The sequence below is a fragment of the Macaca fascicularis genome, chromosome 5 (assembly GCF_037993035.2).
Source record: "Macaca fascicularis isolate 582-1 chromosome 5, T2T-MFA8v1.1".
Classification (NCBI taxonomy): domain Eukaryota; kingdom Metazoa; phylum Chordata; class Mammalia; order Primates; family Cercopithecidae; genus Macaca; species Macaca fascicularis.
In genome coordinates, this window is record NC_088379.1 from 24427901 (window position 1) to 24446130 (window position 18230).

Genomic DNA, 18230 nt, shown 5'->3' on the forward strand with positions numbered 1-18230 from the left:
TCACAAAGTGCTGGGATTACAGGCGTGAGCCACCACACCCGGCTATTCTTTGATTTTTAAAAAACTTTAAAAATTGTTTATTTATTTTAGAGATATGGTCTCGCTTTGTTGCCCAGGCTGGTTTCGAACTCCTGGATTCAAGCAATCCTCCCACCTTGGCCCCCCAAAGTGCTGGGATTACAGGTGTGAGCCACTGCACCCAGCCTTGATTTTTTTTAATCAAGCATTTTAAAGTTTTTAGCATACATAAAACCCTGTACATATTTCGTTAGATTTACACCCATTTCATTTGAATGATTGTAAGTGGTATTCTATTTTTGAGTGTTCTTGTGATCATTGCTAGTATTTAGAAATCCAGTTGATGTTTGTATGTTTATCTCATATCCTGCAACCTTGCTGAACTCAGTTTAAATCGGAGGTGTTTTCCTGATAGATTCTTTGGGATTTTTTAAATGTGGACAGTCATGTCATCTGCAAATCGGCACGGTTTTCTTTGTTTCTAATGTATAAGTGTCAATGAGTGTGCAATTATGATGTGCAACTTTCAGCGTTGTTCAAAAGTTACAGAGGATGATGCAGTGACTGTGATTCTGAAAAACAAAGAATGGTCCATCAATCGCAGCTGCTGCAGCCATTTCAGCTATTTGGCAGAGGTGGTAATGCTGCCTTTTGGACCTACAATACAACTAAATCTTTGTTCGAATCATCTCACCTCCTAGCTATATTCTTAAGAAAAGAGGGTGCTTTCAGGCGCTGAGCTCATGGCACAGGTCCCACGAGTGACCTGCGAGCCCCACCGCTAGGGGCCGCTTATGTGCAGCCCCCAGGTGAGCGGGGACTGCGTTTCGGGGCGTGGCCTCCGCCGCGGCAGCCCCCGCCCCAGCTCCTCCTAAGCGCTTGGGGGCGCTGTCGGTCGCTTTGGGTCGCGGCGGCGCTCTTTCTCAGCATTCTTGGTTCGTACTGAGGCTTTCGGGACGGCGGCGGGAAGATGGCGGCCCCCAGGGATGGGTTTGAAGCCGTGGAGGCAGAGGGCAGCGGAGGGTGCCGGGGGAGCTCGGGAATGGAGGTGGTGCTTCCCTCGGATCCCGCCGTCCCCGCCCCGCTGTGCCCTCACGGTGGGTCAGAGTCTGGGCTCAGCCTAACTGCCGGGCGCTGAGGGTGTGAATTGGCTTGGAAGTGGCTTTTGGGGCTCCTGTATTTTTATCAGCCTCTTTTCCCTCACCAGTGTGCAGTCTAGAAAATAGTCCTTCCTCGGAACGTGGTGTTTTTCAACTTACTTGAGAAACATTCAGAGCAAGTCTCCACTCTTGTGGTTTTGGCTCCAGGACTATTTCATCTCTTTTTGGGGGGGAAGGGGCAGAAAGGTAGGCAAAGAGAAGGATGCATGGTATTGAATAGTTCTCGTTGACAAGTACTTGGGGATTTCATTTGTTGATTTGCTGTCCCTTCAAAAATAAAAAATTAGGGAGAAAGACAGAGTGTAATCCTTGCCTGCGAACTAGACTTTGTCTAACTTACAGAAAGTGGGCGTGTCCAACTCAAAGCTCAGGTTTTCGCTGCAAGGGTAAACGCGCAGGAGATGTCAAAGTCCTCGATTCTCTGAGTCCCTTCCTTGTTTTAGTCTCAGGTTTGTAACATTCACAACGTAGACAGCAGCTATACTGACAGTAGCATTTTCTTTCTGGAGAGACCTGTTTCCAAAAATTATTTATGAGTAGTCACTGCCGGAATGTTGTAACAAAGAGAAAAGAAACATTCATTAAACAGAAGCCGGCATGGTGGCGTGCACCTGTAGTCCCAGCACTTTGGGAGGCCGAGGCGGGCAGATCGCTTGAGCCCAGGAGTTTAAGACTAGCCCAGGCAAAAATGGTGATACCCTGTCTCTACAAAAAAATAAAAACAGCTGGAGACACGCAGCTGTAGTCCCAGCTACTCGGGAGGCTGAGGCGGGAGAATCCCTTGAGGCTAGGAGGCAGAGATCGCAGTGAACCATGATGTTGCCACTGGGCTACAGAGGGAGACCCTGTCTCAAGAAAACAAAACAAAAAACAACCAACCAAAGAAATGGATTTAATTATGATAAATTGTGCGTAAAGCTCAAACAAATTTTATTTAAGGGCGGTGAAAACTAAGAACTTGACGCAGATGACTGTTGACACTTTTTGTTTTTTTTTTCTATTCTGGAACTAGGACCCACTCTTCTGTTTGTAAAGGTGACCCAAGGGAAAGAAGAAACTCGGAGGTTTTATGCCTGTTCAGCCTGTAGAGATAGAAAAGACTGTAATTTTTTTCAGTGGGAAGATGAAAAGGTAGATCAACTTTTTGGATATTTATTTTTTATTTTTGGTGTATGTGACAACTTTGTTGAGAATGTGTAAACCAATAAAAATATGCGGTCTGAACATATAAGAAAATCTCTTAAGAGAGATGGAGATATTATGTTTGTTGGTTCAGAAAACTGCAGTTCATGCTTACTCTGAATACTGATACCTTAAACTACTGTCTCAAAGTCTTAATTCTCCATAAGACTCTGAGGCGGTAATATTGGGTGACTGATCTTCTGTGTCTTACCTGGGGCTTCTATAACAGAAGTACCATAGGTTGTGTGGCTTAAACGACAGACATCTGTTTCTCACAGTTCTGGATACTGGGAAGTGCAGGATCAAGATGCTGGCAGATCTGGTGTCTGGTGTAGGTCCTGTCCTCTTCCTGATTTGCAGAGGACCATCCTTTCATTATATCATTTCCCAGAGAGAGGAAGCAAGTACTGTCTGTCTTAGAAGGACACTAATCTCATTCACGAGGGCTCTACCCTCTTGACCTAATTACCTCCCAGAGGCCCCTCATTTAAATACCATCACATTGGGGTTAAGGCTTCAACATACGAATTTTAGGGGGCACAAGCATTCAGTCAATAGCACTGTTGGCAAATATAGATTTCTCACTAAAGAGAAATCAGGATCATTCCAGAAAGTGTTAAAAACACTTTTTTTGAACATTTGCATTGAACATCCCTTATACAGCTATTAGATGACCAATGAAGACATTTAGAGATATAGTTATGAACTTGGTATTCTCTTGAACTCGGCTCCAGTTGAAGTTTCTGAAAGCTTTGACGAGAGAATTTTCAGTTTTGTTAGGTTTGTGGTAAAACAGTATCATATACCACTCTTCGGCAAACCCATTAAGGTGAATACTTGGCTTGTGTCCACCTTTTTGCTATTGTGGATGATGCTACAGTGAACATATGTTAATCTCAGTGCTTTAATATGCTGGATATTGCTTCAAGCTGCTCTAGAATTTACCCAGTTTTCACTGTTTTGTTTTCCCCTAAAAGGAATGCCTGTTGAATTGGTTGAATTTCTGGCTTCTTGATGTCAGAATGTGTTGCCAGTTCTTCTAGGATGATAGAGATTTCCCAGTTTATTCAATGGGTTTTGTACTCTCTTTCAGTTGTCAGGAGCTAGACTTGCTGCCCGAGAAGCTCATAACCGAAGATGTCAGCCTCCCCTGTCCCGAAGGCAGTGTGTGGAAAGGTACTGATGCGGTGTCATTTTTCTTTATTAGTTTAGCTGTCATGTTTCTTTGTTGTTGCCTTTTTCTGTGCCTTTAAGTTTACTTTCTTTTATTTATTTTTATTGTAGTTATATATATAATATAAAATTTGCCATTTTAATCGTTTTCAAGCATGCAATTCAGTGACATTAAGTACATTCATGGTGTTGTGCAACCATCGTCCCTATTTGCAAAACTTTTTCATCACTCCAAGCAGAAACTGCCACCATTACGCTGTAACTCCTCATTCCACCTCCTCCCAAACCTTGGTAACCTCTGATTTATTTTTGTGGGTTTTTTTTTCGAGACAGGGTCTCACTCTGTGTTGCCCAGGCTGAAGTGCAGTGGTGCTGTCACGACTCACTATAGCCTCAACCTCCTGGGCTCAAGCAGTCCTCCACCTCAGCCTCCTGAGTAGCTGGGACTTAAGGCACACGCCACCACACCCAGCTAATTTATTATTATTTTTCATAGAGACAAGGTCTTCCTATGTTGCCCAGAACTCCTGGTCTAGAACTCCTGGGTTCAAGGGATCCGCCCACCTCAGCCTCCCAAACTGCAAGGGTTACGGGCATGAGCCACTGTGCCCAGCTATTTTTGTTGCTATGAATTTGACAGTTCTGTGTACCTCATATAAACGAGATTATACAGTATTTGTCCTTTTGGGTCTGGCTTATTTTACGTAGCATAATGTCTTCAAGGTTCATGCATGTTGTAGCATGTATCAGAACTGTATTCCTTTTTACAACTGAATAATATCCATTGTCTGTCTATACCACATTTAAAAAATCTGTTCATCTGTTGATGGACACTTGGGCTGTGTCTACTTTTTTGCTGTTGTGAATGATGCTTCAATGAACATTGGTATACAGTTTGGGATCCTGTCTTCAATTCTTTTGGGTATATACCTAGGAGTGGAATTGTCAGTAATTCTGTGTTTAGTTTTTTGAGGAACCGCCAAACTGCTTTCCATAGTGGCTGCACCATTTTATATTCCCACCAGGAGGGTATACGTGTTTCAATTTCTCCGCATCCTTGCCAACATTTTTTATTTCTTGTTTTTCTGATTATAGCCATCCTAGTGTATGTGAAGCGGTATGTCATTGCAGCTTTGATTTTTGTTTTCTACCAGATTACTAATGATGTGAATCATCATTTCATGTGCTTATTGGCTATTTATGTATGATCTTGGAGAAATGTCTATTCAAGTCCTTTTTCCATTTTTAATTGGGTTATCTTTTTGTTGTTGAGTCACAGGAGTTCTTTATATGTTCTGGATATTACACCCTTATCAAATATATGATTTGCAAATATTTTCTCCCATTCTGTAGGTTGTTTTTTCACCTTCTTGATGTCCTTTGAAGCACAAGAGTTTTTAATTTCAATGAAGTTCAGCTTATCAATTTTTTTGTTGTTGCTTGTGCTTTTGGTGTACAGATCAGAATCCATTATCAGATCCATTGTCATGAAGATTTGCTGTGATGTTTCTTTTTTGAAATACTAAACCAAACTTGAAAAATCTCTAAACATCTATTTTTAAAAATCTACATTGTTGAAATGTTTTATTGGGTGGATTAGAGTCATAGATTTACTTTTTCAACAAACTTGTGAAAAGAATTTGTCTCTCACCGGTGTCACTGGCATTATACAGTAAGTGCTGGGAGAAGCTCCTTAAAAAGCCTCTTGTCTAGGTTACTGATGACAAATAGGTTTTCACTTTTATGGCAGCTCCTTCATTTTACCTGGGCTGCTGTGTTCAGAAAGATTGTGAGGCCTCATTTAGACTAAGCACAGAGGAGTACTGGGGTCTATTTATATTTTTCCTGAGCTGTTTAGTAGTAGATTTTAAAGTCCTTTGATACAGGAGGCATTTCTCAAGATAATTTGATTACCCCGTAACTACAGTGGTTAATCAGAGATGTCTGTGTATTTACTGTATGGGAATTCAGTCATCACCCAGAACATCTTGAAAAGGGAATTAAAGAAAATCAAGGCCAGGCGCGGTGGCTCACACCTGTAATCCCAGCACTTTGGGATGCTGAGGTGGGTGGATCACTTGAGGTCAGGAGTTCAAGACCAGCCTAGCCAACATGGTGAAATCCCATCTCCAGTGGAATTACAAAACATAGCCAGGCGTAGTGGCAGGCGCCTGTAATCCCAGCTACTTGGGAGGCTGATGCAGGAGAATCGCTTGAACCTGGGAGGCAGAGGCTGCAGTGAGCCAAGATCATGCTACTACACTCCAGCCTAGGTGACAGAGTGAGACCCTGTCTCAAAAAAAAAAGAAAAGAAAAGAAAATGGAGCACTACTGTGAGGCTGGCGCTGTGCTGCTAGGTGTTTTACATGAGATATTATTTAGTCCTGCAGAGGTGGTTTACTTAGATGAGAAAATTGAGGCTTGTAGGAGTTATACTTTATCACGTTCAGTCTATGAGAAGTACTAAGCTGTGATTCATCTTATGCCTGATTCTAAAAGGTTATTTTTAAATGTAAAAGCAGATAGTAATATATGATGCATAGCGATTTAATTTGAGGATATGTAAGGAGAGAAAAGGTAAGGACTTATGTAGAGATCTATCATAATGATTATTGAGAGAAAATAGAGTATTGAAGATGGAGAAAGTAGAAACACATGGCCCGTAGTTTCTTCCTTTGAAGTCATCACCTTGGTCATTTTGTATTATTTCCTTCTGGCTTCTTTTCCTATGCCAGGTTTGTTTGTGGCCATAATGTATACATAGTTTTGTATTCTGTCCTTAACACTTTTATCTGATAAGCATGTTTCTATTAGAAGGATATTGGTGATTTAATTAAACTCTGTAAGAAAATCTAAGTGATCTTATTTCTATGCATAGTAAAATTTTAGTTTGGAGCTAAACCACTGTTCTTTTTTTTTTTTTTTCACCTTTTTTTTTTTTTTTTTTTTTTTTCTGAGAGAGAGTTTCACTCTTGTCACCCAGGCTAGAGTGCAGTGGCGCGATCTTGGCTCACTGCCACCTCTACCTCCTGGGTTCAAGTGATTCTCCTGTCTCAAGCCTCTGAGTAGCTGGGATTACAGGCACCTGCCACCATGCCCAGCTAATTTTTATATTTTTAGTAGAGACGAGGTTTTACCATGTTGGCCAGGCTGGTGTCAGACTCCTGACCTCAGGTGATCTGCCCATCTTGGCCTCCCAAAGTGCTGGGATTATAGGCATGAGCCATCATGCCAGGCCTAAACCACTGTTCTTATCTTTGTAGTGCCAGAGTATGTTTTTTTGATAAAAAATTGAAATTCATATTTTATATTAATTAGAACATAAAAACTGGGTAAAATAAGAATTATTAAAGAATTTCCAAAAGGTTATTTTTTGGGGGGGTCATAATTTCATCTTTTATCTAGTGCTAATTCTTGCCAGCATGTCTCAATAAAATGCTTTTCAATATCTTAAACCATCTGTGACCCATTACCTTGGATTTTGTTGCCAGAAGTCTCCAAACAACCATCTATCCACCTAGTCAGTCATTCACTCATTCATTCATTCAGCAGGTATTTATTGAAGGCTCAAATAACATTTAAAATGCTAGTAATGGGTGGAGATATATAGATAAAGATTATTTAGTATAAAGTAAGGTGCGTTAAGTATCCACAGTATTCGTAGAAAAGGCTAAGTGCTTTGGAAGTCAGATGTCTTAGGGGTAACTTGTGGCTTAGGTGATCAATACAGAGTAAGGAGAGGGCATCTGAGCAGGTTTTGGAAGATGGGTAGAAATTTAATATCATTGATTTCACTGTATCACTTTGTAATCAATGTTCCTATGCTTTATTATATGCTTTCTATGGAGCAGTTTGAAATCAGTCATTCTTCTGAAAATATTCAGTGTCTTAAGATAAAGAGTCCTATTATGACTTTGGCTTTTTGAAATCAAAGGCATAGTAAATAATCTATTCTCTTTGTCTTCAGCTTGAGACTAGCAGTTCATTCTTACGTGTGAATAGACCTAAGGATGATGTACTATTGCTTGAGAGTGTAATTATTTTCTAATGTGGATAATTTAATTTTGTATAACTCATTTATAAGTTAGCTTATTAAACAACTATTATATTTGAAAATATTAAACTGCATTTGAACTTTGTACTGCTTCTTAAAAAAATTGTACATATTCTATAAAGCAAATTTTTCATGTTTTTGTGTGGTTACAATAGCTTTTCATTGACTAATTTATTTTTAAAATCATTCGTAAGGACTTACAGTAGCTAGCAAGATAAATTGACCTGGTAGCTGATTTTTATTACGGGACTGGCGGCGCTGCACAGATTTCTAGGTTTACAGAATAGGATTTGATTTTCATTTTTCTAATCTCACTCTTTGAATCATGCTTTATGGTTCATATGTGTTCAGTTGACATATTTACATTTCCTGCCTGAGATTTGCTTTGTTTTATAGTTTTTAGCTGCCTGTTATGCTCTGAAATGTGTTATTATGTTTATTATATAGTATGTTTGCACCCTTGTTGTGACCTATGAAGTCTCAGGGAAGATATTTAAATGCTAAAATCAGCATTAATTTATGTGCATCCAAATAGTTTTGTTTCGTTGATATTTGTTTTTTTTTTTTCAGATCTCATTTAAACTGAGATTTTCAAAGTCTGCTATTAGAGAAATGCCATAAACATAATTTGTGTACTCCAGGAAAGGCAAATGGAACATCAAATGGAGATCAATAAAAATGACATTTCAAAATGCTAGCCTGCAATTTGTGAATCATGCTGAGCCATGCAGCAGAATGAATTTCCCTCCCCTTGGGGAATGTGTTGTAAATACGAATAAGCGGGGAGAGCTGAATAAGCGGGGAGAGCTGAGTAATCTTGAGCGCTTCACATTCTCATGTTCTGTCTACCAAACTTTTAGAAGGCCGTATGTCTGAATGTTAAATTTAAGGCATGATAGTTGCTGATTATGTTGTGATTTTGAGTAGAGAGAAATATGCACAAGATCTCAGTTTATCTTTTATCAAGAAAAGGTTAATAAACTAGCAGTGAAGCTTTCTGAAGGGCAGTTTGGAAATATGTAAAGGAAAGAGGTAATTGACAAAGCACAAAGATGTATCATGTAAGTGGAGGTTCATTTGCAGTGTTCTTCTGTTCCTTCTTTTAAAAATGATTAAACTCAGCTCCTCATGGTGAGTGAATCATCTCCACATCAGCCCCTCATTGCTTTGAACTTTTGACCATATTTGAGTAACAAAACCCGATACAACTTCCTCTACTTGTGGTATTTTCCTTTCTTAGGTCCTCTAAAGGCCTTAATTATTGTTGTTATTCTTTCAACCAGGAATATTTTTTCTCTCTTTTCTCTCTCTGTCTCTTTCTTTCTTTCTTTCTCTCTCCCTCTCTCTCTCTTGCTCACTCTCTTTCACTCTTGCTGCCGCTCTTTCTTCCTTTCCTTTTCTTTCTTTCTCTTCTTTCCTTTTCTTTCTTTTTTTTAGAGACAGAGTTTCATCTGTTGCCCAGGCAGGAGTGCAGTGGTGCATTCATAGCTCATTGTAGCTTCAAACTTTTGGGATCAAGGGGTCTTCCTGGCTAATTTGTTTGTTTATTTGCTTGTCTGAGATGGAGTCTTCATCTGTCGCCTAGGCTGGAGTGCAGTGGCGTGATCTTGGTTCACTGCAACCTCTGCTTCTGGGGTTCAAGCGACTCTCTTGCCTCAGCCTCCGGAGTAGCTGGGATTACAGGTGCCCACTGCCATGCCCAGCTAATTTTTGTATTTTTAGTAGAGACAGGGTTTCACCATGTTGGCCAGGCTGACCTGGCCTCAAGTGATCTACCCGCCTCAGCCTCCAAAAGTACTGGGATTATAGGTGTGAGCCACTGCGCCCAGCTCTGGCTAATGTTTTAAAATATTTTTAGAGTTGGGGGTCTCAATATATTGCCCAAGATGATCTGGAACTCTTGGACTCAAGTGATCCTCCTGCCTCAGCCTCCCGGGTAGCTGGGATTATAGGTGTGAGCCACAGTACCTGGCCAAGGGATATTTACTTCTCTGATATCAAATGTATGTCCTGTTGCTCTGTTCTGGTAGCTGACTGAATGTACATGATGTGTTTCAGTAATGAATCACAGGGTGATGGCAATTAACTCTCCACCCGTAGTTCCAGCCATGCACAACACTTGCCTGAAGACATGACAGCTTCAAGAGCAAGGACCAAGTTTTCACGAGTTTTGAACTACATCTTGGCCTCTGTCTGGCTAACAGCAATTATAAATCTTATCTCCATATTGCAGATGCTAAAATATGAAAAAATATATACCTTAGAAATGATGACATAGGGTGGTTGGATTTTGCTTTGTGATGCAGGCTGACAGGCTCTCTTTTTATTTATTTGTTTGTTTTTGAGATAGGGTCTTGCTCTCTCACGCAGGCTGGAATGCAGTGGCATGATCATGGCTCACTGTACAAAGATGTACAACTATCACAATCTATTTCCAGAACATTTTCATCACCTCTAAAGGAAACCTCATGCCTGTCAGCAGTTACTCCCATTTCCCCACTCCCCACCCCAACCTCTAGAAACCACTATTCTACTTTCTGTCTCAATGGATTTGCCTATTCTAAACGTTTCATATAAACAGAATCATACGATAGCCACATATCATTTTTGATTTAACCTTTTTTTAATTTATAAAAGACTTCTGTTCAAAAACCACTGAATCATACACTTTATTTTTTTTTATTTTTTTGAGACAGAGCCTCACTGTGTCACCCAGGCTGGAGTACAGTGGCGTCATGATCTTGGATCACTGTAACCTTCGCCTCCCGGGTTCAAGAGATTCTCGTGTCTCAACCTCCCAAGTAGCTGAAATTACAGGTGCACACCACCACGCCCGGCTAATTTTTGTATTTTTAGTAGAGATGGGGTTTTGCCATGTTGGTCAGGCTTGTCTTGAACTCCTGGCTTCAAGCGATCCACCCACCTTAGTCTCCCAAAGTGCTGGGATTACAGGCATGAACCACTGCACCTGACCTGAATTGTCCACTTTGAAAGGGTGAATTATATGGTACATGAATTGTATCTCTGTTTAAAAAATCTATATGTGGTAGGAGAATCAAATCATTCTATGAGAGCGCATTTTGCAAAGAACAATCAACACTCCTGTTTCCACCTCTGCATTTCTCCTTCTCCAGTAGCAACTATAGTCGCCTCTTAAGGCTAATTCTTTGCCTCACATCAAAAGGCAAATAATGTTTGGTTTTTCACTTTTTGTGATATTAAGATTAATCACGTGTTCAGGTATTAGCCAGCGATAAAGCATCCATTACAAAGCTCCCCATCAGCCCTTTGCCTAATGATTTTAGTGGTAACTGATGATCGTTGCCCAGAGGTTGTAAAGGGTTTTGGAATCTTGTCATTGTTTATGCATTCATTAGCTGTAATTCTTCTGTAAAAAAGAACTTGGTTTCATCAACTGTTAGCGTTGATGTGGGAAAGGAAAGATAAATGTTTCATCCTTCCCCTCCTTTTTAACTAGTTGTTAGAAAAATGATTCGGTACTGCAGCAACTTCCAAAGTTGATTAATCAGGATCATTTTTTTAAAAATATCACTATGAAAACATGTATTTTTAAAATTTGGTGTTTTGTAGTTCTTTGAGATTATTACTGTTTGTGATATAGCACTTTTGGAATTTGATTTAATTTTCACAATATTATGGGGGTTGTATGTAGGGTGACTGTAGAATTCAAATCCAGACCTAGATACTTTTTGAGACTGGAGGGGAAGGAGGCAATAACCAGATGGAACTCCAGGATGGAAGATGTCAGCTGGGACTGTCCTGGGCAACCAGGGATGTGTGGTCACCCTAGTGATATGGGGATTGTTAGCGGAAAATTCACTTTTCCCCCAACATTTTTACCTTTACTAAGGTACGATACTTTACATATAATAAGTTGCACATATTTAAAATGTACCATTTGATGAATTTTGACGTATACATCTGCCTGTGAAATCATCACCACAGTCAAGATAATGAACATACTATTACCTTCAGAAGTTTCTGCCTGCCCCCCTATTCTATATCCCTGCACCCCTAGGGTCCCCAGACATCCACTGATCTGCTTTCTGTCACTATAGATTAGTCTGCATCTTCTATAAGTTTATATAAAGGTAATCATACAGTAGGTACAGTATGTCTGTTTTTTTTTTGTTTTTTTTTGAGACGGAATCTCACTGTGTTGCCAGGCTGGAGTGCAGTGGTACGATCTCAGCTCACTGCAGTCTCCGCCTCCAGGGTTCAAGCAATTCTCCTGCCTCAGCCTCCCGAGTAGCTGGGACTACAGGTGCACGCCATGCCCAGCTAATTTTTTTTTTTTTTTTTGTATTTTAGTGGAGACGGGGTTTCACCATGTTGGCCAGGATGGTCTCTATCTCCTGACCTCATGATCTGCCCGTCTCGGCCTCCCAAAGTGCTGGGATTACAGGCGTGAGCCACTGTGCCTGGCCAGTATGTAACGTATGTACTGTTTTTTAAGGGCAGGTGCATTCATTTATTTAGCATAAATATTTTTGATATTCATCCATGTTGATGTGTTTGTCAACAGTTCATTCCTTTATTCATGAATAATGTTCCACTGCATGGATATTTCCATTCACCTGTTTGTAGGCGTGTAAGTTTCCTCCAGCTACTGACTCTTAGAAAAAAGCTGCTATGGGCCGGGCGCGGTGGCTTAAGCCTGTAATCCCAGCACTTTGGGAGGCCGAGATGGGCGGATCACTAGGTCAGGAGATCGAGACCATCCTGGCTAACACGGTGAAACCCCGTCTCTACTAAAAAATACAAAAAACTAGCCGGGCGAGGTGGCGGGCGCCTGTAGTCCCAGCTACTCAGGAGGCTGAGACAGGAGAATGGCCCGAACCCGGGAGGCGGAGCTTGCAGTGAGCTGAGATCCGGCCACTGCACTCCAGCCTGGGCGACAGAGCGAGACTCCGTCTCAAAAAAAAAAAAAAAAAAGAAAAAAGAAAAAAGCTGCTATGAACATTTATGTATGTGTCTTTGTATGGACTCATGCTTTTATTTCTCTTGGGTAAATACTAGGAACAGAGTGGCTGGATCATATGGTGGATATACGTTTAATTTTTCCAAAACGGCCAAACTTCTCCAAAGTGGCTGCACCGTTTTGCATTCCTATCAGCAATGTAGGAGGAATCAGATTTTTTCCTGTCTCCTACAACACTTGTTATTATCTGTCCTTTTAATTGTAGCCATCATGAAGTGATATTGCATTGTGATTTTAATTTGTGTTGATGGCATAGAGCATCTTTTTATGTGCTTATTGACTATTTTTGTATTCTCTTTGGAGAAATGTCTATTCCGTTCCTTTGCTATTTTTGAGTTGGGCTAATTGTCTTTTTATTGTTGAGTTATTCCTTATATATTGTGGATACAGTCCTTTAGCTGCCATATAATTTGCAAATATTTTCTACCATTCTTGGGTCATCTTTTCATTCTTTCTTTTTTTGGCAGCGTTGCCATCTCGGCTCACTGCAACCTCCGCCTCCCGAGTTCAAGTGATTCTCGTGCCTCAGCCTCCTGTGTGACTGGGATTACAGGCGTGTGCCACCACACCCAGCTAATTTTTTTTTTTTTAGTAGAGATGGTGTTTCACCATGTTGGCCGGGCTGATTTTGAACTCCTGACCTCAAGTGCTCTGCCTGCCTCAGCCTCCCAAAGTGCTAGGATTATAGGCGTGAGCCACTGTGCTGTCTTTTCAGTTTCTTAATGGTGTCCTTTGCTGTGCAAAAGTTTAAAATTTTTTATTAAGTCCAATTTATGTATCTTTTGTCACTTGAGTATCTTTTGAAGAAAAAAATTTTAAGTCATGACGAAGTTCAGTTTATTGATTCTTACACTTTGTGCTTGAGTCTTATTTAAGAAATCTTTGCCAAACCCAGTCATTATTATTTTCTAATATGTTTTCTTTAAAGTTTTCTAGTTTTAGGTCTTAGAGTTAGGTCTATGATCTATTTGGGGTTCTTTTCTTTTATATGAAGTGAGGTAAGAGTCAAGGTTCATTGCTTTGCCTATGGCTTTCAAACTTTTCCAGCACCTTATCTGCTGTGGGATTAGAGTGAAAAAAAACACAAAAAACAAAAAACTTTGCCAGCACCATTTGTTGATAGTATTATCCTTTCCTCGCTGAATTGATTTTGCACCTTCATTAGTTTTCCTGTTGCTGCTGGGAAACTTATCACAAGCTTAGTGGTTTACAACAACATAGATTTATTTTTCCAGTTCTGGCCCAATGTCCAAAATCAACTAAAGCAGGTTAAAGTGAAGCTGTTGGCGGGGCTCGTTCCTTTTGAAGACTCTGAGGGGAGAATTCATTTCTTGCTTTTTCTAGCATCCGGGGCCACCTACATCTTTTGGCTGTGGCCCCTTGCTCCGTTTTCATAGCACAACACTCCAGTCTCTGCTTCTGTCACCACGTCATCTTCTCCCTCATTCCACTGCCTTTTGCTTATAAGGACCCTTGTAATTATGTTGAGTCTACCCAGATGACCCAGGATAATCTCCACATGTTAAGATTCGTGACTTCATGACATCTGTAAATTCTCTTTGGTCCTATACATGTATTCACAGGTTCCATATTGTCTTTGGTAGGATGTGGGGAGTGAGGGGGCATCATTCAGCTTACTGCAGCACCTTTCTCAAAAATCAGTTGACTTTATATGTGGGTTTTTTTCTGGACTATTTTCTTCCCTCGACCTATAGGTATATCTTTACATAAATACCATATTGTCTTGATTACTGTGACTTCATAATGTCTTCTTGAAATAGGGTAGTGTAAGTCTTCTCACTTTGTCCATTGTTTTCAAAGTTGTTTAGGCTATTCTAGGTCCTTTTTATTTTCATATTCATTTTTTGAATGAGGTTTTTAGTTTCTACAAAACATCCTGCTGTGATTTTGATTGAGAGTGTGTTGATTTTATAGATACATTTGGGGAGCATTGACATCTTAATAATATTGAGTTTTCTAGTCTGTGACTGTGGTGTATCTCTTCAGTTACTAAGTCATCTTTAATTTTTCTTGGTGATGTTTTGTAATTTTCAGTGTACTACGGTTACACATTTTTGTCAGATTTATCATGAAGTATTTCGTGTATTTTAATACAGTTATAAATTTTTTTAAAATTTCAGTTTCTAATTGTCTATTGCTAGTCTCTAACAATACAGTTGATTTTATATATTGATCTTTTATTTAGAAGTTTTGATAAGCTTACTTACTAGTTCTAGCAGGCTTTTTGAAGATTTCCTTAGGATTTTATACATGTATGATCATGTTGTCTGTGAATAAGTAAGTTTTAATGTTTCCTTTCCAATTTATGTCTTTTGTTTTTTTATCTTGTCTTATCAAACTGGCTAGAAACCCTTAGTCAATGTTGAGTAGAAGGCTGACAGCAGACATCTTTGCTTTGTCCCCATCTTGGGGAAATGCATTCAGTCTTTCAGCTGTATGGTATTAGTAATAGGTTTTCTTAGATGCCCTCTATCAGCTTGTAGAAGTTCCCCTCTATTCCTAGTTTTTTGAGAATGTCCCTCCCTCCCTCTATCTCTCCCTCCCTCCCTCCTTCCCTCCTTCCCTCCTTCTCTTCCTGTCTGTTTTTTCTTTCTTTTCTTTCTTTTTATCTGTCTCGCTCTGTCACCCAGATTGAAGTGCAGTGGGACAATCATGGCTCACTGTAGCTTCTACCTCCTGGGTTCAAGTGATCCTCCCACCTCAGCCTCCCCAGTAGCTGGGACTATCAGTGCGTACTACCACACCCAGCTAATTTCTTTACTTTTTGAAGAGATGAGGATCTTACTGTGTTGCCCAGGCAGGTCTCAAACTCCTGGGCTCAAGCAGTCCTCCTGACTCAGGCTTCCCAGAGTGCTGAGATTATAGGCATGAACCACCATACCTAGCCTGAGGATCTTTATCATCAGTGGGTGTTTGATTTTGTCAAGTGCTTTTTTGGGGGGGCACCTAATGAAATTATCTTTTTTTCAAAAAAACCTGTTAATATGAATTACATTGATTGAATTCAAACTTTTAAACAACCTTGCTTTGCTAGGATAAACTATATTTGGTCATGATGTAATAACCTTTTTATATATTGCTGGTTTTGATTTGCTAACATTTTGTTAATAATTTTTGAGTTTGTGTTCATGAGGCATGTTTGTCTGTAGTTTTCTTGTATTTTTTCCCCTGGTTTTGGTATTGGGATAATGGTGGCCTCATGAAATGAATTGGGAAGTGTTCTCCAGTTTTTTGAAAGAATTTGCATAGAATTGGTATTGATCCAATGTCATCTTGCTTGTATTGTTTTCAGTGAGAAGCCTGATGTCATTTTTATCTTTATCTCTGTTCCTCTGTACATAATCTATCTTTTTTTCTTCCCCCAAGATGGAGTCTCACTCTGTCTCCCAGGCTAGAGTGCAGTGGTGCGATCTCGGCTCACTGCCACCCCTGCCTCCCGAGTTCAAGCAATTCTCTTGCCTTGGCCTCCTGAGTAGCTGGGATCATAGGCACCCACCACTATGCCCAGCTAATTTTTGTATTTTTCGTAGAGAAGGGGTTTCGCCATGTTGGCCAGGCTGGTCTCGAATTCCTGACCTCAAGTGATCCACCCACCTCAGCCTCCCAAAGTGTTGGGATTACAGGCTTGAGCCACCGTGCTCAGTCCACAATCTATCTTTTTTCCTCTGGTTTCTCTTTATCATTGTTTGTTTGTTTAGAGAAAGGATCTTGCTCTGTCACCCAGGCTGGAGTGCTTTGGCGCAATCACGGCTCACTGCAGCCTTGACCTCCTAGGCTCAAGCAGTCCCCCCACCTCAGCCTCCTGAGCAGCTGCAACTACAGGCGCTTGCCATCACACCTGGCTAATTTTTGTATTTTTTGTAGAGACAGGGTCTTGCCACATTTCCCATGCTGGTCTCGAACTCCTGGGCTCAAGCGATCCTCTCACCTTGGCCTCCCAAAGTGTTAGGATTACAGGTGTAAGCCACTGCATCTGGCCTATCATTGATTTTAAATAATTCTGGCGAGGTGCAGTGGTTCATGCCTATAATTCCAAGACTTTTGGAGGCCAAAGCAAGTGGGTCACTTGAGCCCAGGAGCTTAGACCAGCCTGGACAACATGGCAAAACCCTGTCTCTACAAAAAATACAAAAATTAGCCAGGTGTGGTGGCAAGCACCTGTAGTTGCAGCTGCTGAGGAGGCCGAGTGGGATGACCGCTTGAGCCTGGGAGGTCAAGGTTGCAGTGAGCTGTGATCACACCACTGTACTCCAGCCTAGGTGACAGAATGAGACTCTGTCTCAAAAAAATGAAAATAAATAAATAATTTTATTATGATGTGTCTTGTAGTTTTCCTTCATGTTTCTTGTACTGTGGTTCTCCAAGCTTCGTGGATCTTTTGATGTAATTTTGAAAGTTATCATTTATTATATTTTCAAAATCCACCCTCCCCTTTATTTTGAGGGCTTCATTTCCACATATTTAGGCCCCTCAGTTTTTCATTTTATACCTTTCTGAGGCCGTGCCTTCAAGGTCACAAAGCTTTTCTCTTTAGCCCCTGAACTACTGTTATTCCCATGTAGGGTTTTTTTTTTTTCTTTTAAATAAATAATTTTAACAAACCTTTGTAGATTTGGTCTTTTTATAGTTTCCTTTTTTATTTTTTTTGAGACAGAGTCTCGCTCTGTCACCAGACTGGAGTGTAGTGGTGTGATCTCGGCTCACTGCAACCTCTTGCCTCCTGGGTTCAAGTGATTCTCCTGCTTTAGCCTCCCAAGTAGCTGGGATTACAGGGGCGTGTGCCACCATGCCCAGCTAGTTTTTGTATTTTTAGTAGAGACAGGGTTTCACCATGTTGGCCAGGATGGTCTCGATCTCTTGACCTCATGATCCACCCACCTTGGCCTCCCGTAAGTGCTGGGATTACAGGCGTGAGCCACCGCACCCGGCCGGATGTTTTTATATTTTGTATGTCTTTGCTTAACAGGCTCATGCTTTCCTGCACCTTCTTGAACACATGGAGTATAGTTACAATGAGTGGCTTTAATGTCTCTACAAATATCATCCTATGTCATTTCTGGGTTTGTTTAGACTTTTTGATTTTGATTTTTTAATTTTTTATTTTTTTGAGACAAAGTTTCACTCTGTCACTGAGGCTGGAGTGCAGTGGTGTGATCTCAGCTCACTGCAACCTCCGCCCCCTGTGTTGAAGTGATTTTCCTGCCTCGGCCTCCCAAGTAGCTGGAATTACAGGTGTGCTCCACCACGCCCGGCTAATTTTTGTATTTTTAGTAGAGACAGGGTTTCACCACGTTGGCCAGGCTGGTTTCAAACTCCTGACCTCAGCTGACACCGATCTCAGCCTCACAAAGTTCTGGGATTACAGATGTGAGCTACCACATCTGGCTAATTTTTTTTTTTTTGCTGATCATGAGTCATGTTTTTCTGTTTCTTTGCATATCTGGTAATATTGTATTGGATACTAGTAGTGTGGAGTTTACCATGTTGTATACTGGATATTTTTAATTCCTTTATATATTTTTTATTTTGTTCTGGGACAGTTACTTGTTGTAGTTTGACGTTCTTGAGCAGGATTTAGCAAACTACTACCTGTGGCCAACTCTGGCCATGCCTTTTCCCT

The 18230-nt window shown here is 40.6% G+C and overlaps 1 protein-coding gene across 8 annotated transcripts in view; it reads left to right on the plus strand.

Moving 5' to 3' along the window:
- The first annotated feature begins 962 nt into the window (after positions 1 to 962).
- The window catches only part of ZCCHC4 (zinc finger CCHC-type containing 4), a 56475-nt gene continuing 39207 nt past the window's right edge, over positions 963 to 18230 (plus strand). For 5 of the 8 annotated variants that reach the window (XR_012434761.1, XM_005554608.4, XM_005554610.4 and 2 more), the window contains exons 1-3: positions 963 to 1115; positions 2191 to 2309; positions 3454 to 3536. Coding sequence is in view for 5 of the 8 variants with exons in the window: in XM_005554608.4 (XP_005554665.3) it covers positions 989 to 1115; positions 2191 to 2309; positions 3454 to 3536 (329 nt within the window). In the remaining 3 variants the exon portion in view is untranslated. Of the gene's footprint in view, positions 1365 to 2190; positions 2310 to 3453; positions 3537 to 18230 lie in introns of all 8 variants that reach the window. The other 3 variants (XM_074039488.1, XM_074039489.1, XM_065544827.1) reach the window with 2 other exon arrangements.